This window comes from Trachypithecus francoisi, unplaced genomic scaffold (genome assembly GCF_009764315.1).
Source record: "Trachypithecus francoisi isolate TF-2019V2 unplaced genomic scaffold, Tfra_2.0 Lachesis_group11, whole genome shotgun sequence".
NCBI lineage: Eukaryota > Metazoa > Chordata > Mammalia > Primates > Cercopithecidae > Trachypithecus > Trachypithecus francoisi.
The window spans coordinates 10,533,073-10,554,563 of record NW_022681456.1 but is presented as its reverse complement, the minus strand read 5'-3'; the positions used below and the strand labels follow the sequence as shown (position 1 = coordinate 10,554,563).

General features: G+C 47.2%; 2 protein-coding genes across 2 annotated transcripts; both read right to left on the bottom strand.

Annotated features, from left to right (window-relative positions):
• Positions 1-679: 679 nt before the first annotated feature.
• On the bottom strand, positions 680-2,821 carry HCAR2 (hydroxycarboxylic acid receptor 2). Its single transcript, XM_033220273.1, has one exon. It carries the CDS (start codon positions 2,664-2,666, stop codon positions 1,608-1,610), a length of 1,059 nt encoding a protein of 352 aa, XP_033076164.1. The 5' UTR covers positions 2,667-2,821; the 3' UTR covers positions 680-1,607.
• A 10,870-nt stretch (positions 2,822-13,691) lies between these two features.
• Positions 13,692-17,137, bottom strand: HCAR1 (hydroxycarboxylic acid receptor 1). The gene has a single exon (XM_033220272.1). It carries the CDS (start codon positions 16,306-16,308, stop codon positions 15,268-15,270), a length of 1,041 nt encoding a protein of 346 aa, XP_033076163.1. The 5' UTR covers positions 16,309-17,137; the 3' UTR covers positions 13,692-15,267.
• Between the last annotated feature and the right edge of the window lie 4,354 nt (positions 17,138-21,491).

Here is a 21,491-nt window from a genome sequence, read left to right as displayed (position 1 = left end):
CCTGCCTCGGCCCCTCCAAAGTGCTGGGATTACAGGCGTGAGCTGCCATGCCTCGCCTTGATTCCCTTTTTAATGCACAAATACTAACAGCAATATACACCAAACTCTAATAAAATGTAAGTGCTCTTGCAATCATATCTGTACTATCCTTCCAAATTTTTTTTTTTTTTTTTTTTTTTTTGAGGCGGAGTCTTGCTCTGTCGCCCAGGCTGGAGTGCAGTAGCCAGATCTCAGCTCACTGCAAGCTCCGCCTCCCGGGTTCCCGCCATTCTCCTGCCTCAGCCTCCCAAGTAACTGGGACTACAGGCGCCCGCCACTCGCCCGGCTAGTTTTTTGTATTTTTAGTAGAGACGGGGTTTCACTGTGTTCGCCAGGATGGTCTTGATCTCCTGACCTTGTGATCCGCCCGTCTCGGCCTCCCAAAGTGCTGGGATTACAAGCTTGAGCCACCACGCCCGGCCCCAAATTATTTTTAATCCCAGCTCTTTCTATCTTTGTTTAGACACAGGTGTAATTTCTGCTTAGTTGTCTCATGATGTAGCCCAGTGTCTGTGTCTCTTTCTTACTTTGTAGGGTGGAGTAGTTTTCTACCAGGACATAGTTAACAACCCATAAAGGTCTCTGCTTAAGTAAGAAGCCCATTTCTGTGAACCATAACCCAGACATAGCAATGCCAGACTGTGTCTCCTATCAAAATTTATTGAAATGGTAGATTTTTGGTAAGTACAGAAACACAAGCGAAGGAACCAGGAGGAACGTGCCCCCCTCTAACCGTGGGGCAGCGGCACGTTTTCCTTTTAATGGTAAAAGCAAACAGAGGTGGGAAACAGCTTTCCATCCTGAAGCCGTTTCAAGTGCTCAACCCTTAGATTAGTATAAACAAGAGAGGAATGGATTGCATTAGTTGCTGGTTGAAAGCAGCAATGCTATTTCCTTTCCCATAATAACACTGTTTAGCTCAGTCCCTTCTGGGGCTAATCCCCTATTACACCCACTGGAAACACAGATATTAACCAAAGCATGTGAGTCTCTTTCCTGAGTCCATTTCTGCTAATGCTTGTCTGAAAGATGAATTGGTCCACGGAAGCCAGGTGACCTACTGGCTTGTTTAATGATGCCTGGGCTCCCTCCAGGAGCAACTTAATTCCCTCCAGTCTCAGCTCTCCTTATCCCCGCTGTTTCAAACAGGCTAGATATCACCCCAGGAGCTGAGCCCCCCAGTCTCAGGCAGATGTGGGAAGAAGGCCAACAAGTCACAAGTAGATCTCTGGCTCCAACTCTGCTCAGCACAAACACTGACAATTTGCCCATCTTCAGTCCTGCGAGCATCAGAGATGAAGCAAAAGTTTCAGATGCCTAGAAGCTTTACTCTCTGTTCCTCCAGGATTCCTGTGGTCACACCTTGCAACCAGTCTCCCACTCGTCTGCTACAGTTTCCCTAAATCGGATTCTCCGAATCTGGAAGTTCCAGGAAACCTTAGGCCGAGTCCAGTGACAGTACTCGATGCAACAGCCCAACTGTTTCTCCAGAGACCCTCGTTCTTGGTGACAATGTCCCTTCTTGGCATGGTTATTTAATGAGAGGTTGGACCCAGATAAGAGGGGCTCTATGGCTCACTGGGGTTGGCCATTAACGCCTCTGGAGCGCCTCTGGTTGTGTTCGGGTCCCCCGTGAGCTCGACGCTCGTGCTGCGGTTATTATCTGGCTCACCTGTCATCTTCCTCCGGAGGCAGCGGTTGATCAAAGTGGAGAAGAAGTTGGGAAAGGATGGGCTGGAGAAGTAGTACACCACGGGGTCCAGCATGCTGTTCATGTAGGTGAAACTGAGAGTGATGAAGAACGCCAGGTCCACCGAGCGGTACACTTCACAATTCTGCGTGCCAAAAGTGTGCAGGAGCCAGAAGATGCGTATCCGCACAGCCACGCTGGGAAGGAAGCAGATGACAAAGACGATGGCCACCACCATGATGAAGGTGATGGCTCTTTTGATCTTGGCATGCCGGTCCATTTGTCTCTGCCGCAGGCTCCAGATAATTCTGACTGAGCAGAACAGGATGATGCCCAGGGGCAGGAAGAACTCCAGGAGGAACATGGCTTCGTGCCACCGGAAGGTATCGCAGATGCTGAAGCTGCTGCACAAATTTGCAGTGCCATTCGGGATTGGCATCTTCCTCTTCAGGAGGTGGACTGTCAGGCCAATAGTGACACCCCACAGAAGGCAAGAGATGATGGCTGCTGTTCGATTGGAGATCTTGTTCAGGGCGTGGTGGGGATGGACCACCCGGAAATACCTGTCCACGGCCACCACCGTGAGGAAGATGATGCTGCCCTGGCGGTTCATGGCCAGCATGAAGAGCATCAGCCGGCAAGGGATGTCCCCAAACTTCCAGTCCCAACGTCTCACATAGTTGTCCATCAGGAATGGCAGGCAGATGATCAGGAGAAAGTCAGCCACTGCCAGGTTGAACAGGAAAATCCGGCTGGATTTCCAGGACTTGAGGTGGAAACAGAAAATCCACAGGGCAAGGCCATTGCCCAGAAGCCCAAAGATAAACTCCAGCCCCAACACCGGCGGCAACACCTTGACAATGAAGTCATCTCGGAACACACAGCAGTTCTTCTTGTCTATTACCAGAGAGTGATCCTGCGGATGGTGCCAATTCATGAGTGCGGCTAGTTGGTCCGATGGAGCGCCTTGCCCAGCGAATGCTCCAGCAAGGAGGCGTGTGTCTGTGTGGCGAACGTGTGGTTCCGCGTCTGCCTTTATGTCATGTCAGGGTGTTGAAATAGATGACTGAATGGTTACCAGGAAACTACGAAATCTCTCTTAAAAAAAAAAAAAAAAAGCCAGCAAGGCTCTTATGCAACCTGCTGTTTGCATAAACAAGTAATAAAAATCCCCTGGGCAGACAGGAACCCACAAAATTTCTTAAATGTAAAGGATAAGTTTAGGCAAGCCGACTGTCATTCGAAAATTAGTGAAACATGAAGGACATCCCTTTGGAAGGCTGGGTACCTGCATGCCAATTGAGTACTCAACATTGCAGAATTAATTCACCGTCATTTGCTTGGCTTACATAATTAACAAAACAACAACAATAGCAATAATAATTTTTGGTGCCAAACAGTGAGGTTTTCCAGGAACACTAAAAATTAGCGTGAAAAATTAACAGGCATATGACATAAACAGTAGCAGATATATGAATTATTTTGGAAATGTTGAGAAGACAGTAGTCGCCTGTTCGATGAGGACAGACTAGTTAAATTTGACCACTTTTCCTATGCCATCTCTCTGTACAAACATGGATTGCTTTTCCACATCAGAACTCTGCCGTTCATCTCTAGTTAGGAAAAGAAAAAGCCTGCTCGAGAGTATAATATTTCATAAGATGTTTGAAAACTTGAGCCCAGTTTCAGTGGCATGTTAAAATAAGTTGGGTTTTTTGTTTGTTTATATTAGATCTTGATATGCTTCTGTGCTCAAGTGATTTATTTTTAAGTATGTGTTTTTTTTTTTTTTGCAAAGTTTGAATTAATGAGAAAAAGGATTCATGAGGCTAGTCGTAAGCTGTAGCAAATCGGGTGTACTTTGTGCTACAAATTTGTTTTTCTGTGTTGCTCTGCATGAAGAGGGGTACCTGAGGACAGAGCACGGGCTTAGTACCCCATACACTCTCGGTTCTAGACAGCCCAGGAAACTGGTCGGTAACAAACTTGGTTGCAGGTCCCTGAAACAAACAAAAAACTGGATGAGGTCTCTCTCTTGTTTTATGTCCTTGAGAGCTTAGTATGTGATTGTGATTTTTTTTTTTTTTTGACGGAGTCTCAATCTGTCACCCAGGCCGGAGTATAGTGACAGAATCTCAGCTCACTGCAACCTCCGCCTCCCAGGTTCAAGCAATTCTTCTGCCTCAGCCTCCTGAGTGGCTGGAATTACAGGCGTGCGCCACCACGCCAGGCTAATGTTTTGTATTTTTAGTAAAGATGGGGTTTCACCGTGTTGGCCAGGCTGGTCTTGAACTCCTGACCTCGTGATCCGCCTGCCTCAGCCTCCCAAAGTGCTGGCATTACAGGCGTGAGCCACTGCGCCTGGCCGTGATTTTTTTTTTTCTTTAATGAACTTTATTTTTTAGGGCAGTTTTAGGTTCACAGCAAAATTGAGCAGAAAGGATGGACAGTCCTGTATACTCTGTCTCCACACATGCGAAAACTCTCCCACTAAGTATGTGATATTTTTAAAGCCCTCGTTTTTATAAAATTAAACTTAGAGGGACAGGACCTTAGAGGACATGGAACTCTGCCTTGTATCAGGACACCATTGCACACATTGTTTCTCTGCTTTTCAGTGTGTTTGGCTGTCATCCTATAGAATGTTTTCACCCTTTAATATTTTGGTCTTACGAATTCTTGCCATGCAGAAACTGTGTTGCTTCTACTTTGAGTTATAAAATGTAAATTTCTTTCTTTTTTCTTTTTTGAGACAGAGTTTCAATCTATCGCCCAGGCTGGAGTACAATGGCATGATCTTGGCTCACTGCAACCTCCGCCTTCTGGGTTCAAGCGATTCCCCTGCCCTAGCCTCCAAGTAGCTGGGACTACAGGCGCGCACCACCACACCTGGCTAATTTTTGTATTTTTAGTAGAGATGGGATGTCACCATTTTGGCCAGGCTGGTCTTGAACTCCTGACTTCAAGTGATCCACCCCCGCTTGGCGTCCCAAAGTGTTGGGATTACAGGTGTGAACCATCACGCCCGGCCATAAGATGTAAATTTATTTCTTTAGCTGCAAACGCAGGTTCAATGATAGGAGCTTATAGACTTTTCACAGTAAACTAGAGTCAGGATGACCTAATATTAGATTCCCATAGAACTAGAGTATCTGATGATGATCCAGGTGAGATGAAGACAATGATGAAGAAGGTGATGGTGGTACCCACATTATAGAGAGCTTCCCATGTGCTGGAGCCCATGCTCAGTGCTAGCTATTTATTTATTTATTTATTTATTTATTTATTTATTTATTTATTTTTTATTTATTTATTTATTTTGAGATGGAGTCTCGCTCTCAGCTCACTGCAAGCTCCGCCTCCCGGGTTCACACCGTTCTCCTGCCTCAGCCTCCCGAGTAGCTGGGACTACAGGCGCCCACCACCACACCCAGCTAGTTTTTTATATTTTTGGTAGAGACAGGGTTTCACCGTGTTAGCCAGGAGCTCAGTGCTTTTATAGTTGCTTGTTTCACCCTGGCTGTAGCCCGTGTGGAAGGTGTTATTGTTGATTCTGATTTCAAAATGAGGAAAGTGAAGCTCAGAAAGGATGATAAAATGTTCAGGGACACCCAGCTCGTAAGAGCAGAGCATGGCCGGGCACAGCAGCCCAAGCTTGTAATCCCAACACTTTGGGAGGCCAAGGTGGGCAGATCACAAGGTCAGGAGATCCAGACCATCTTGGCCAATATGGTGAAACCCCAGCTCTTCTAAAATTTACAAAAATTAGCTGGGCGTGGTGGCGGGCGCCTGTAATCCCAGCTACTCAGAGGCTGAGGCAGGAGAATCGCTTGAACCAGGGAATTGGAGGTTGCAGTGAGCCGAGATCATGCCACTGCACTGCAGCCTGGGTGACAGAGTGAGACTCCACCAAAAAAAAAAAAAAAAAAAAAAAAAAAACCAGGTGCGGTGGCTCAGGACTGTAATCCCAGCACTTTGGGAGGCCAAAGTGGGCAGATCACAAGGTCAGGAGTTCGAGACCAGCCTGGCCAACATGGTGAAACCCCCATCTCTACTAAAAATACAAAAATTAGCTGGGTGTGGTAGCGCATGTCTGTAATCCCAGCTACTCAGGAGGCTGAGGCAGGAGAACTGCTTGAACCGGAACCCAGGAGGCGGAGGTTGCAGTGAGCTGAGATAACGTCATTGCACTCCAGCGTGGGCAATAAGAGTGAAACTCTGTCTCAAAAAAAAAAAAAGAGGCCGGGTGCAGTGGCTCACACCTGTAATTCCAGCACTTTGGGAGGCTGAGGCGGGCAGATCACGTGGTCGGGAGATTGAGACCATCCTGGCTAACACGGTGAAACCCTGTCTCTACTAAAAATACAAAAACAAAAAATTAGCCAGGTGTGGTGGCCAGCGCCTGTAGTCCCAGCTACTCGGGAGACTGAGGCAGGAGAATAGTGTGAACCCTGGAGGCGGAGCTTACAGTGAGCCGAGATCGTGCCACTGCACTCCAGCCTGGGTGACAGTGAGACCCTGTCTCAAAAATAAAAGAAAAAAAAGAGCTGAGCTTGGATTTGAATCTGGCAGTGACTTCAAAGCCTGTGTCCCTAACCATCATGCTACACTGCCTCTTACTATGTTATTGTCTTGTCTGTAAGGTTGAAGATCTTGCTCAGGGCATGGTGGAGATGGAGGTCATGCTATTCAGGCTTTAGTGAAATAATTGGTATTTGTTTCCTGTTCTTGCTGCCTGTGAATACCATGCTTCCTTCTGGATGTATGAGGACACATGTCAATAGCATTCATAAAGTAATCCTAAGGACCTTTATTAACTAAGAGTCAGAAAAGTCAGTAGTAGTAATTTCTAGAAGCTGAAATTTGCAAGGGACTCTCCCTTTTTAAGTTTCCCAGTTTCATAATATTTTGTGTGTGTGTGTGTGTGTTTTTAAAAACAACAGTCATGGATAAAATTAGAAAAAAAAACCACAGGCCGGGCGCAGTGGCTCACCCTTGTAATCCCAGCACTTCGGGAGGCCGAGACAGGCAGATCATGAGGTCAGGAGTTCAAGATCAGCCTGGCCAATATGGTGAAACCTCATCTCTACTAAAAATACAAAAATTAGCCAGGCGTGGTGGCCGTGCCTGTACTCCCAGCTACTCGGGAGGCTGAGGCAGGAGAATTGCTTAAACCCGAGAGGCAGAGGTTGCAGTGAGCCGAGATTGCACCACTGCACTCCAGGCTGGGTGACAGAGCAAGACTCCATCTCAAAAATATAAAATAAAATAAAAATAAATAAATAAAAGAACAACCACAAATGTTAAGTTTGCAAAAGAACCTGGAGCCTAGATGTGTGTTCTGGCTCTCTCATTAACTAGCTGTGAAACCCCTTAACCCCTCACCCTCCTCATGTGCTCATGAGGAATTAGATGATCTTCGAACTTCCTCCCAGCTCTCACACTGCATGATTCTAAACCAAAGTTCGCAACTACTTGGGCAGAATCTAAAGGGCAGCCTCGTTGGATTCTGGTGCCTCCGATGGAATTTCCGGTCTTCCCACTGCACGGTGGGCATGTTTTGTCTTGCTTGTTTCCTTCTTTTATGTATTTATTATTTTTTTCTTACGAGCGTATGAGTTGTACAGAAACTTGTTTAATGAATCATTTCAAGAGTGAATGAAGGCAGCGATCCCACCGCATTTTGTAGAAACTCCACTTAAAATTTATGACTCATCCAGTTGAATCTCCGTGCCTGGTTATCTTATGACAACTTGAATGTGTGCCACTAAACTGGACTGAATTACTGTAAAAATTAATAGTAACACTATTGCATTGTACTGAGTGATTTGCATATGTGATCTCCTTTAATCTTCACAAAAACCCTGTGACAGATGTGTTATTATTGTCATCATCATCTCCATTTTACAGATTGAGAAACGAGGCATCGGGAGGTTAAGTAACTATTTTATGTCTTTGAACTAAGCTAGGATTTTTGGTTTTATTTATTATTTTATTTAAATAGAGATAGGGTCTCACTGCGTTGCCCAGGCTGGTCTTGAACTCCTAGGCCCAGGTGGTCTTCCTGCCTCAGCCTCCCAAAGTGCTGGGATTACAGGTGTGAGCCACCACACCAGGCCATTGGATTTCTGTTTTAATTATCTATTGCTGCATAACAAATTGCTACAAAACGTAGTGACTTAACACAACCTCCACTGTGTCATCTCTTATGGTTCTCTGGGTTGGCTGGCCTCAGCTGGGCGCTTCTCATTTGGGGATTCTCAGATGGCAACTGGGCTAGAGTTATACGGATGCTGAAGCAGGACACTGGGACACTCAGGCTTCTCTCTGTCTCCACAGAACCTTGATGCCTCTCTACATGGTGCCCCTGTGGCCTCTCTGTGTGGCCCCTCTATGTGGCATCTACACACAGCCTCTTCACATGTTCTTTCCACGGTGTAGTCTGGACTTCGTACATGGACATACTTAGGGCTTCTGAAAGCACACAGGCAGACCTTCTTCATCCCTGGGCTTGGAAACCGCAGAACGTCACCTCCACCACATTCAGTCAGGCAAAACAAATCACAGAGCCGGTCTGTATTCCACCAGGAGGTGCCACCTGAGGATGGGAGTGCCACGAGGTACAGCTCACTGGGGCCATTCAGACTCACCACTGCAGAATATAGATGACACTGAGTTGGGACCCTTGGAGTAGCAGGAAATAAGGGGCCCCTGGTCCCCTAACAAAGGAGATGTAGTAGTAGAAGCTGGGAAGTGAAGGGGTAGAGAAGAAGCTGATCATACTGACTGGCAGAGACACATAGATACACACACACATTTCTTTTGAAAAAGGAGAACACTTCATGATTTCGAAACGTTTAGGTTTATTGTAAAAAAAACCTAAGGGGCAAACCAGAATAACCAAATAATCTTAAAAAAGAAGAACAAAGTTGGAGAACTCTCCCTTCTTGATTTAAAAATTTACTGCAAAGCTACAGTAGTTCAGTGTGATTCTGGCATAAGGATAAATATCACAGCTCAAGAAAGCAGGATTGAGAGTCCAGAAATAAACCCTTACATTCATGATCAGCTGATTTTCAGCAAGGGTGCCAAGACAATGGGGGAAAGAAGAGTCTTTGTCATAAGTGATGTTGGGATAACTAGGTCACCACAAGCAAAAGAATTGGACCCCTTTGCTACACAGTATGCAGAAATTAACTCGACTTGGGTTACGACCTCAATGTAAGAGCTAAATCTAAAAAACTCTTAAAAGAAAACCTAAGAGGCCAGGCCTGGTGGCTCACACAAAATCCCAGCACTTTGGGAGGCCAAGGCGGGCGGATCCCTTGAACTCAGGAGTTCAAGACCAGCCTGGGCAACACAGCAAGACCTGGTCTCTACAAAAAATACCAAAATTAGCTGGGCATGGTGGCACATACCTGTGGTCCCAGCTACTTGGGAGGCTGAGGCAGGCAGATTGCTGGAGCCCGGGGGTTCAAGGTTACAGTGAGCTGAGATCATGCCACTGCACCCCAGCCTGGGTAACAGAGCGACACTCTGTCTCAAAAACAAAAACAAGATAGAGAGGAATCTGAAGGTCTATTCGTGAATCTTCTGTCACGCTAAGGGTTGGAACAGACAACAGCCCCTTCCCTCTTCGGCTGACCTCATGACTTCACCTCTTACCGAGTGGTCGCAGCACCAGCCTGGACTTTTCATTCCTGCCCTGATGGTCTTCCTGCATTTCCCAGTTCGCTCTTTTTCACCTCTCTGTATCCGCCTGGAATACCCTTCCCCACTGTGTCTCTGGAGGCTTCCTGTCCATCCTTCAGAGCCAAGTTTGCAAGCTACTTCCTCTGAGATGACTAAGACAGGAGTAAGGGCCCTGGATTCTCCTGCAGGACCCTGTGTGAAAGTGACAAACACAGGGTCCCACAGGATAATTTTATTATTTTATTGTATTATTTTATTTTATTTTTGAGACAGAGTCTTGCTTGGTTGCCCAGGCTGGAGTGCAGGGGTGTGATTTCAGCTTGCTATAACCTCCACCTCCCAGGCTCAGGCGATTCTCCTGCCTCATCCCCCGAGTAGCTGGGATTATAGGCACGCACCATCACGCCCAGCTAATTTTTGTATTTTTAGTAGAGACGGGTTTCACCATGTTGGCCAGGCTGGTCTTGAATTCCTGACCTCAAGTGATCTGCCCACCTTGGCCTCCCAAACTGCTGGGATTATAGAAGTGAGCCACGACCCCTGGCCATATTTTGTAATTTTATATTTTATAGTTGTATGTTTTCCCTTGGTTTCGACAGTGGGCCCCATGGCTATGATTTTCATTTATGTTTCTACCGTGTCTGGTATACAGCTGGTGCTTCATTAATGTTCTTCGAAAGAGGAAATGAATGAATGAATCCTTATAAGGAATAAAATATTTACCCCCTCCCACTATATCATTTTATAGTCCAATACAAAGAAACCCAAATACAGATTTGGCTCATATGTGAGCCCATCTATTTCATCTGTTTACTCTATTCCATCTCTCTCTCTTAATATATAAATGATTATGTATTTATATTATATAATTTATATATGTATAAATGATATATAATAAATATATAATAAACACTTAGAAGTCATATGTAAAAATTATATAGCAAAAATATATATAATAAATAAATAATATGTATATAAACATAGAGCCTCAGATTCACGGATGAGCTCAGAAGGGCCCTGTGCTACCATCTTCAAAATTCTTAATACTTTTTATTACTTTAAAAAAAATTTTGGCCGGGCACAGTGGCTCACACCTGTAATCCCAGCACTTTGGGAGGCTGAGGTGGGTGGATCACGAGGTCAGGAGTTCAAGACCAACCTGGCCAATATGGTGAAACCTTGTGTCTACTAAAACTATAAAAAATTAGCCTGCTGCTAACAGGCATGCACCTGTTGTCCCAGTTACTCAAGAGGCTGAGGCAGAAGAATCGCTGGAACCAGGGAGGCGGAGGTTGCAGTGAGTCAAGATGCGCCACTGTACTCCAGTCTGGGCTACAGAGCGAGACTCCATCTCAAAAAAAAGTTTTTTTTTAAAATTTAGAGATAGGGTCTCGCTCTGTCACCCAGGCTGGAGTGCAGTGGCATGATCATAGCTCACTGAAGCCTCTACTCCTTTGTCTCAAGGGATCCTCTCACCTCAGCCTCTCAAGTAACCAGGACTACAGTCACGCACCACCACACCTGGCTAATTTTTAAAATTTTTCTAGAGATGGAGTCTCACCATGTTGCCCAGAGTGGTGTCAAACTCTTGGCCTCAAGTGATCCTCCTGCCTCGACCTCCCAAAGCTCTGGAATTACAGGCATAAGCCATCTCGCTCAGCCATTAACACCTTTTGAACAAGGGACCCCACATTTTCATTTTTCACTGGGGCCTGCAAAGTAGGGTCGCTGATCTTGAAGCCATTTATGCAACTCATTGTGATGATGGAGTCTCTCTTGAATCGTATTAGAAACCTCTGTGAATCAGAAGGCCTGGAAAGCCAACAAGTAGAGACTGTGTCTCACAGTGCAGCCCAGTCCCCACCTTGTAGAACCTTAACAACTGGCTCAAGCCCTTGTGCCCCAGAGATCTAATCCCCTCCAAGGAGCCCCGCACTCCAGGAACCTTCAGATGCCATCTTAAACATTTTTGTTTGAATAAAGGGTAAGGAAATCCATTCTGAGGATAGACCAAAACTGAACGTTTTACCATGGTTAGCACGAATAAAAGACACCTCTTGTTTTTTCCACATCATCCCTATAGACTAACAGCTCTTCCAGGATTCATGTGACTTTTCCGGAAAGACTCTAAAAGGAGTAACAAGGAGGAAGGATCACTTGAACCCAGGAGTTTGAGATGAGCCTGGGCAACATAATGAGACCCCATCTCTAGAAAAATTACAGAAAAATTAGCTGGACACGGTGGAGTGTACCTGTGGCCCCAGCTACTAGGGAGGCTGAGGTGGGAGGATCACTTGAGCTGGGAAGTCGAGGCTGCAGTGAGCCATGATCGCACCACTGCACTCCAGCCTGGGCAACACAGTGAGATCCTGTCTCACCAAAAAAAAAAAAAAGAGAGAGAGAACACATTTTCCTCTAAATCAATCATTTTCCTGTTTCAGATAGTTTAAACAAAGTGTTGTCAACAAAAGCTATACTCTACTTCTTTACGATGTCCAAAGACACTTCCTGCTAAGATGTATTTTTCATCACATTCTGCGAATGTAAAAAGGGAAGCAAATTTAGAATCAAGACTGTATTTCAGTTTGGATTTGATTTTTCTTTTTGTTTGTGCTTGCTGTTTTTTTGGTGAGAACCTCTGCCTGCCTGCCATGCACTTCTGCATATCTTAGCTTTTTCTCCTTGGAGGGCAAAATCCTAGGGGTCCTTTGACCTAGAGTCACACACAGGACACAGATTTGCTTTCAGAATCCATTTTTATTACGATGAAGGAACAAAGGAGCAACAGCCCAGGAGAGAATTCTAAGAACAGAACTAAAAGCAGAAGTGTGTATTTTTGCAGATTCCTATCAGGAGGATGTATGACTCTTCAATGCTGATAAGAATTCTTGCCTTCACTCTTCCCCAGGTAACTGAGGTGCGGGGGAGTTCAGGTGGGATAACAGAGCAACAACTTAAGGGCTCTAAATCCCAAAGGAAATTGCTTCTGTGCCTCCACTTCTTTATGTGTAAAACGTGTTAATATAAGAAGTCATAATATTGAGCACTTACTGCCAGGCGCTATGCTTAATGCTTTACGTGCGCTGAATCATGCATTCATTCAACATTTCCTGGGCACCTGCTATGTGCAGATCCTCTTCTAGGCATTGAGTATATAACAGTGGTCAGAGTTCTGACGCCTCAGGAATGTACATTCATTTAAACTGCCCGATGACACACTGAGGTTGTGTATCCCTGTTTGACAGACGAGGAAAGTGAAGCTACAAATGGTTAAATAAAATCTGCCAGGCTGGGTTGGGCGCAGTGGCTCACGCCTGTAATCCCAGCACTTTGGGAGGCCGAGACGGGCAGATCACGAGATCAGGAGATCGAGACCATCTTGGCTAACATGGTGAAACTCCATCTCTACTAAAAATACAAAAAAGTAGCCGGGCGAGGTGGTGGGCGCCTGTAGTCCCAGCTACTCCGGAGGCTGAGGCAGGAGAATGGCATGAACCTGGGAGGCAGAGCTTGCAGCGAGCCGAGATTGGGCCACTGCACTGCAGCCTGGGCAACAGAGCGAGACTCCGTCTCAAAAAAAAAAAAAAAAAAAATCTGCCAGGCTGGGAGCAGTGGCTCATGCAGGTAATTCCAATACTTTGGCAGGCCAAGGTTGGAGGATTGCTTGAGGCCAGAAGTTTGAGACCGGCCTGGGTGGCTCATGCCTGTACTCCCAGCCACTCAAGAGGCTGAGGTGGGAGGATCACTTGAGCCCAGGAGTTTGAGGCTGCAGTGAGCTATGATCATGCCATTGCACTCCAGCCTGGGCAACAGAGTGAGACTCAGTGTCTAAAAACACAATCTGCCCTAAGATCACAGGCCTAGTAAATGCTTGAGCTGAGATTCCAACTTAGATGCATCTAATGCTCTGTAGCTCGTAGTTTTCATCACTAGGCTCTGCAGTGCCTCTGGAAAAAGGAACAATAGGGACAGCCTAGAGGGGTGTTTTGGGGCTAAAGAACTAGAAGTTGGCAAAGCTTTTTTTTTTTAGACGGTGTTTCACTCTTGTTGCCCAGTCTGGAGTGCAATGGTGCAATCTCAGCTCACCTCAACCTCCACCTCCTGGGTTCAAGTGATTCTCCTGCCTCAGCCTCCCGAGTAGCTGGGATTACAGGCATGCGCCACCACACAGGGCTAATTTTGTATTTTTAGTAGAGACAAGGTTTCTCCATGTTGGTCAGGCTGGTCTAGAACTCCTGACCTCAGGGGATCCGCCCACCTCAGTCTCCCAAAGTGCTGGGAGTACAGGCTTGAGCCACTGCGCCCGGCCCCCAGAAGTTGGCAAAGTTCTTCAGTGGGGAGAGTATCCTGGGCATTTGAGAGAGTATAAATTAAAGAGTTGAGAACCATGTTCACCACTTTGTGGCTTGAGAAAGGAGCTAGAGTTGGCCTGGAATGTTTCCCCCTAATTCAGGGCAGGGGCAGCTTGTCATTTCATAGAGTCCTCTGTTTTGAGGGGTCCAGGTACACATTTGGGAAGCTCATGTGTATGAGGGAGTTTTGCAATAAGAGTACAACACTGATGTTCACACAGAACAGGTCTAGAAATTATTCCGTGAAAGGACGAAAGCTCTTAACTTATCTGCTCCCACCCCCCAAAAACCTTTACTGTCACACAAGAGTTGACTAATGACCCTCCACTAAAAATTACACAGTATAGTGCTTGCCCCCAAATACGAATTCAGTAAATACTTGGAGAATAAGTAAATGAATAATTTCAATTCACAGTCACATAATAAGTCATCAAAAGCTATTGTAAAAGCAATTGTATTGGACTCAGCACATCCCACTGGAGAAGCCAGGGCAGGGAAAAAGATCCCTCAGCACCTTCTTTGAAATACAAGATTTGAAGAAGGTCAGAGCAGATTGTTTTGTTGTTGTTCTTCTTGGGCTACCGGGAAGTCACAACAATGACAAAGAAATGTACAGATGTACATTTGTACAAAATGTACAGATGTACAAAGAAATGTAAAGATGAAAATTAATAGATCAATACATCCCAATCTAAAGAGCCTTATTTGGCCTGAAATAAAAAGGTATTGACTGACTTAGCCCGGTTTCTATTTTCTGAGATAAGGAATGATTTAAGGTCAGAGGATAGGAAATGATGCTAATGCCCCCCACCTCCTAAGAGAGAGACTATGCGCCATTTAAACACATATACCCATTTACTTAGCCATTTAAAATAACACAGGGGAAGCCGGGCGCAGTGGCTCATGCCTGTGGTCCCACCACTTTGGGAGGCCGAGGCAGGCGGGTCACCTGAGGTCAGGAGCTTGAGACCAGCCTAGACAACATGGCAAAATCCTGCCTCTACTAAAAATACAAAAATTAGCCCGGTGTGGTGGCAGGAGCCTGTAATCCCATCTACTTGGGAGGCTGAGGCAGGAGAATTGCTTGAACCCGGGAGGCGGAGGTTGCAGTGAGCCGAGATTGTGCCACCGCACTCCAGCCTGGGAGACAGAGCGAGACTCTGTCTCAAAACAAAAACAAACAAGGAAAATTACACAGGTGCTGTGCAGTTCCTAACCCCCCTCCCAACACACACATGCTCCACTTCATGCACATTCTGTCCCCTGCCATCGTAATCAGGTAAGAAAATGCAACCAACTCACTTCAATCAACTGGAACCTCCCCAAAAGGTATAGTTGTGTGAATTTCATTTCCGACAGCATGAGGATGCAGTTCATGTGTGTGAAGCCGTCTTGCAATAAGAAACGGGGGTGGCATTTTCAAAGCCCCCGACCCCTTATCGAGTTCATTCTAAGTCCCCACTCTATCTTCCTCAGTGTTGTCGGTCTGCTTATTCAGTGCCACTCAACAATGTGGGGAGCCCACTGCCCATCAGACTGGCTTTGGGAACTATTTGCCACACTGAGGCAACTCTTGCGACCGAGGTTCGAAATTGGCATCTCTTGCAGCCTTTGTGTTTTTGAGTGTCCTGGTTGCTTGGGTTTCAGACTGCAGATTTTGAGCTTGTTGTAGAATTTGGGAAACGAGGGACTTGAAAAATAATACACCAGGGGATCCAGCATGCTGTTCATGTAGGTGAAGCTGAGGGTGATGTGCAGGGCCACATGGACAGAGGGATCGCAGGCACTCGAGGGCACCGTCCAGAGGAAATAGAGTCTGGCGGACACGCTGGGCAGGTAGCACGTGATGAACACAACTGCCACCACCATGATGAATCGGGTCGCCTTCTTCATCCGAGCCTGTCTGGCCAGCTGCTGCCTCCGCCTCAGGCTCCAAACAATCTTGAAGGAGCAAAATAAGATGATGCCCAGGGGCAGAAAGAACTCCAGCTGGAACATGATGTCATGCCAGCCATTGGCCGACTCCATGATGAAGCTCTCACAGGAGATGGCTGTCTCTTGCACACAGAGATGGTTCTCCAGCAGAAGATACAGTGTTCCCAGGATGACCAGGGTCCACAGGGTGCAGACGATGCCAGCCGCAGTCCGGTTGGAGATGGTGTTCACCGCGTGGTGGGGGTGGACCACTTTGAAATACCTGTCCACAGCCACCACCGTAAGGAACACGATGCTCCCGGCCCTGTTCATGGCCAACGTGAAGAGCCCCACCCGGCAGGGAATGTCCCCAAAACCCCAGTGTCTACGTCTGAGGTAATAGTCTGTCCGAAAAGGCAGGCAGATCATAAGGAGGAAATCAGCCACGGCCAAGTTGAAAAGGTAAACAGTGCTCGGCTTCCAGGTCTTCATGTGGAAGCAGAAACCACACAGGGCGACCCCATTGCCTAGTGCGCCCAGCACAAAGGCCACAATGAGCAGCGGTGGCATCACCTGGGAGATGGTGTCCCCCTCGATGCGGCAGCACGACCCGTTGTACATGGTGGGGACAGAGCAAGTGTCCGGGTGCGGAGCAGCCCAGGGAGTCCCCACAATGACACAGATGCGTATCGGAGCGTCAGCACTCACCCAGCTGCTGCATATCTGACTTCATCACCCAGGATGCCGGTCCTGTGTGTGTGGGTTGGACGCTGCCACAGCAGCGAGAAGAGAAACTTCAGCCAGGAAATGACAGACCCAGGGAAGTCTTTTCTCTGGAGCCCGTCTCATAAGCCGCCTGCCTCTCCGAGAGGCCAAGCCTGGGGCCGGATGAAACTTGGAAATGCATGCAATTTTGCAAAAGTGGTCATTTCTGAGAGGCGGTAGGGTTGGGGGTATCCGAAGAGATCCGTGCCCTAGAGGAGCGATTGGGTCCAGCCCCAGGATAATTTTTATTTTCAGCTTCGCTTTTCCTCCTCGGACTCCGTGCTGGAGAGCACACAAAGCTGCTCAGAAGGCAAGAAAAAAGCTTGTTTGTCCTCCCTCCTGGTGGAGAAATCCAAACATTTCCTGGAGTCATTCTGGGCCCCTGCCTTTGCTTTCCTCCCCTAACCTTTGCCTGACTGCCTTGTCCTCTCCCTCATCCCACGGGGCACTCCCACACGGTGCCAGAGAGGGGAGGCTTTGCTCTGCAGCTCCTCCGGGCCATTTCCTGTGCCCAAAAATACCGCGCTCGAAAACTGGAAGAGTCTGCGGAGAAAAATGTTCTAATCACGGTACTTGATGGCTGTTAGAAAAAGTCTTTGACGGGAGTCACCTTTCCCCCCGCTCTATTCCCACCTCCCTGCCCTTTGCATCCTTCCGTGAACCGAAGCGGCCAGTTGCACAACGACCAAGGCCATGAAATAGATGCGAAGCCCACTTCTCACATGTCTGTCTCCACAAAACGGCCTCCCTGGGAGGCGGTACCCCCTCTGCTGGGAAGCAGAGCCTAGAACTTTTACAAAGATTTGGCCCTGAGTTTCCATTGGCTGCTTGAATGAGCCAAGCACCATGAGATGTACGTTTTTTTGTTGTTGTTGTTAAGACAGAGTCTCGCTCTGTCGCCCAGGCTGGAGTGCAGTGGCCGGATCTCAGCTCACTGCAAGCTCCGCCTCCCGGGCTGATGCCATTCTCCTGCCTCAGCCTCCCGAGTAGCTGGGACTACAGGGGCCCGCCACCTCGCCCGGCTAGTTTTTTGTATTTTTTTAGTAGGGATAGGGTTTCACCGTGTTAGCCAGGATGGTCTCGATCTCCTGACCTCGTGATCCGCCCGTCTCGGCCTCCCAAAGTGCTGGGATTACAGGCTTGAGCCACCGTGCCCGGCCGAGATGTACGTTTTTAATTTCAATTAAATTGATGGGCTAAGCCCATCAATTACAACTGCCCCCTGGGGGCGGATGAGGATTGGAGGAGTTGATTAAGGATTCCATCTCTAAAGCAGTCATGAGTAAAATTAGACTGCACAAAAAATTGGAGTCTTTGCTAAAATTTCCTGTCCTTTGGCTTTAAGGATTATTAATCTGCCCTGTGCTTTTCAACTTCCAGTTTAGAAAATGGGGTGGAGGCCGATGCAGCGGCTCACGCCTGTAATCCAAGCACTTTGGGAGGCTGAGGCAGGCAGATCATGAGGTCAGCAGATCGAGACCATCCTGGCTAACACGGTGAAATCCCATTTCTACTAAAAATACAAAAAATTAGCCGGGTGAGGTGGCGGGTGCCTGTAGTCCCAGCTACTCGGGAGGCTGAGGCAGGAGAATGACGTGAACCCGGGAGGTGGAGCTTGCAGTGAGCCGAGATTTGCCACTGCACTCCAGTCTGGGCAACAGAGCGAGACTCCGTCTCAAAAAAAAAAAAAAGAAAGAAAGAAAATGGAGTGGCTCACATCTATAATTCAAGCACTTTGGGAGGCCAAGGCAGGTGGATGACTTGAGGTCAGGAGTCCAAGACCAGCCTTGCCAACATGGTGAAACCCCATCTCTACTAAAAATATACAAAAATCAGTTGGGTGTTGTGGCACATGTCTGTAACCCCAGCTACTCAGGAGGCTGAGGCAGGAGAATCACGTGAACCCGGGAGGTGGAGGTTGCAGTGAGCCAAGATCGTGCCACTGCACTCCAGCCTGGGCGACAAGAGTGAGACTCTGTCTCAAAAAAAAAAAAAAAAAAGGGTGGAAAAGAGGGGGCTCATTGAAAGAATGTGTCTGTCTTCTAAATGCACACTGAAGCTAAATTCTTCCCACTGGATGCTGGACTCCAAATCTGTCCACCCACATTCTCCCCTGCCTCGCCCTAGCACAGACCGCGGTCACCTCCCACCAGAACTGATGAAACAGTTTCCTAACTGGTTTCCCTTCCTTTCATCTATTTCCTGTAAGTCATCTTCTACACAACAATCTGATTTTTCTAAAGCACAGGTGTGATCATATACCTTTTTTCACTTAAAAATCTTCACTAGGCCGGGCGCGGTGGCTTCCGCCTGTAATCCCAGCACTTTGGGAGGCTGAGGCGGGTGGATCATGAGGTCAGGAGATCAAGACCATCCTGGCTAACACGGTGAAACCCTTTCTCTACTACAAATACAAAAAATTAGCCGGGTGTGGTGGCGGGTGCCTGTAGTCCCAGCTACTTGGGAGGCTGAGGCAGGAGAATGGCGTGAACCTGGGAGGCGGAGCTTGCAGTGAGCCGAGATCTCGCCACTGCACTCCAGCTTGGGTGACAGAGGGAGACTCCGTCTCACAAAAAAAAAAAAAAAAAAAAAATCTTCACTAGCTCCCTTCAATCTGCCAAGGCACCAGAATGATGGCCTGTGGACCATATCTGGTTTAAAAACCAGCCTGGCTTGGCCCATATGTTTTTAAAACCTGATGCCATCCTATAAAAACCTGGATTTCTGTTGTCTCTTAGAACACTGGAAGATCTGGCCACACTGGAGTGACACTCCTACATGGAAACAATCAGCTGGAGCTGAGAGTAGACACAGTAGAGACAGAGAATGAGGCCCTGTAGACAGAGAATGAGCTCTACTGTTTGCCACAGTCCCCACCACTCCCTATTGCCTTACATCTGGTTGGCTTTCCTCATTGGCAAGCCTAGTCTCTGTGGGATTTTGAATTTGTCACCTCTGCTCTAGGTTGAAGGTCACATTCCTTGGATTGACGTACAAGGTCCTTCACAGTTGGTTCCCAACCTACCTTTCCAGTATGATTTTCCTGCCGCTTTCCTCCTTCCACCCTACTCGCTAGTCTCATAACCTCTAATAAATAAACGTGTCCGTCAGACGTCTACATCTCATTCCCTGACAAATTCAGCAGTTCTTTGAAGACAAACCATACTCTTGGCCTGAATGACTAACTTCTACTTTTCTCTTTGCTTTTCTTTTTTCTTTTCTTTCTTTCTCTCTCTCTTTCTTTCTTTTTCTTTTATCTCTCTCTTTCTTTCTTTCCTTCTTTCCCTCTTTTTTTTTTCTCTCTCTCTCTCTGTCTCTTTTTTTTGAGACAGGGTCTGGCTCTGTTGTCCAGGCTGGAGTGCAGTGACTCTATCTTGGCTCACTGTAGCCTCAACCTCCCAGGCTCAAGCCATCCTCTCACCTTAGCCTCCTGAGTGGCTGGGACTACAGGCACATGCTACCATGCCCATCTAATTTTTGTATTTTTGTAGAGATGAGGTTTTGCCATGTTGTCCAGATCTCAAACTCCTGGGCTCAAGTGATCCACCCATCTTGATCTCTCAAAGTGCTGGGATTACAGGTGTAAGCCACCATACCAAGCCTACTTTTCATGAGAGCTCCTCGTAGCCGCCTTCACTCTGTGAGCCTTTGTGATTCTGTGATAAGGCGTTAACTAACAGGGGTAACCATGGTAGGCTGGAACACCCCACGACGAGGTCAGAGAGGTAACCCTGAGTATTTCATATGCTTAGCCTGGATTTTTTAACAAATGGAAAATATTCTTCATTCTACATTCTCAGATACTGTCAGGATTCTTGTAAACACAAATACTTCCTTTTTTTTCCACATGACAAACACCTGCCTTTCTTTTCTAAATCCTTTGTCTTGTCAAATCACCTTCCTCTCTCTCTTTTTTGTTTTTGGACTGTAAAATTAACTGGAGGGCAGAGGATTAAGGAAGACAAAAATGGTATCTATTCCTCTGAAAGTCTACTGGTTTTTTTGGTTTGGTTTTTTTTGGTTTGTATGTTTTGAGACAGAGTCTGGCTCTGTCGCTAAGGCTGGAGTGCAGTGGCACAAATGTAACTCACGTCAACCTGTGCCTCCCAGGCTCAAGTGATCCTCCCACCTCAGCCTCACAAGTTGCTGGGACCACAGGCATGTGCCACCATGCCTGGCTAATTTTTGTATATTTTGTAGAGACGAGGTTTCACCATACTAGCCAGGCTGGTCCTAAACTCCTGGGTTCAAGCGATCTGCCTGCCTCAGCCTCTCAAAGTGCTGGGATTACAGGCGTGAGCCACTGCACCTGCACCAAAAGTCTACTGGTTTTTCACATACACTCTGATCTTAGTCTACCCCAGGGCTTCAAGAAAATGCTGTGTCTCTCTTCTTGGACTTCCTGCTCAAGATCATGCTCTGGTGGCCTATTCCTTTGTGCACCAAATTTAAATCTATCTAGGGGCCGGGCGCGGTGGCTCAAGCCTGTAATCCCAGCACTTTGGGAGGCCGAGATGGGCGGATCACAAGGTCAGGAGATCGAGACCATCCTGGCGAACACGGTGAAACCCCGTCTCTACTAAAAAATACAAAAAAACTAGCCGGGCGAGGTGGTGGGCGCCTGTAGTCCCAGCTACTCGGGAGGCTGAGGCAGGAGAATGGCGTAAACCCGGGAGGCAGAGCTTGCAGTGAGCTGAGATCCAGTCACTGCACTCCAGCCTGGGCAACAGAGCAAGACTCCGTCTCAAAAAAAAAAAAAAAAAAAAAAAAAAATCTATCTAGGCTCATGCCTGTAATCCCAGTGCTTTGGAAGGCAGATCACTTGAGGTCAGGAATTCGAGACCAGCCTGGCCGACATGGTGAAACCCCAACTCTACTAAAATTACAAAAAGTAGCCGGTCGAGGCCGGGCGTGGTGGCTCACTCCTGCAATCCTAGCACTTTGGGAGGCCGAGGCGGGTGGATCACCTGAGGTCAAGAGTTCGAGAGCAGCCTGGCCAACATGGTGAAACCCTGCCTCTACTAAAAATACCAAAACTA

Excerpts from the sequence above, each read along its gene's own strand:
- HCAR2 (XM_033220273.1), bottom strand. The coding sequence starts at position 2,666 with ATGAATTGGCACCATCCGCAGGATCACTCTCTGGTAATAGACAAGAAG.
- HCAR1 (XM_033220272.1), bottom strand. The coding sequence starts at position 16,308 with ATGTACAACGGGTCGTGCTGCCGCATCGAGGGGGACACCATCTCCCAG.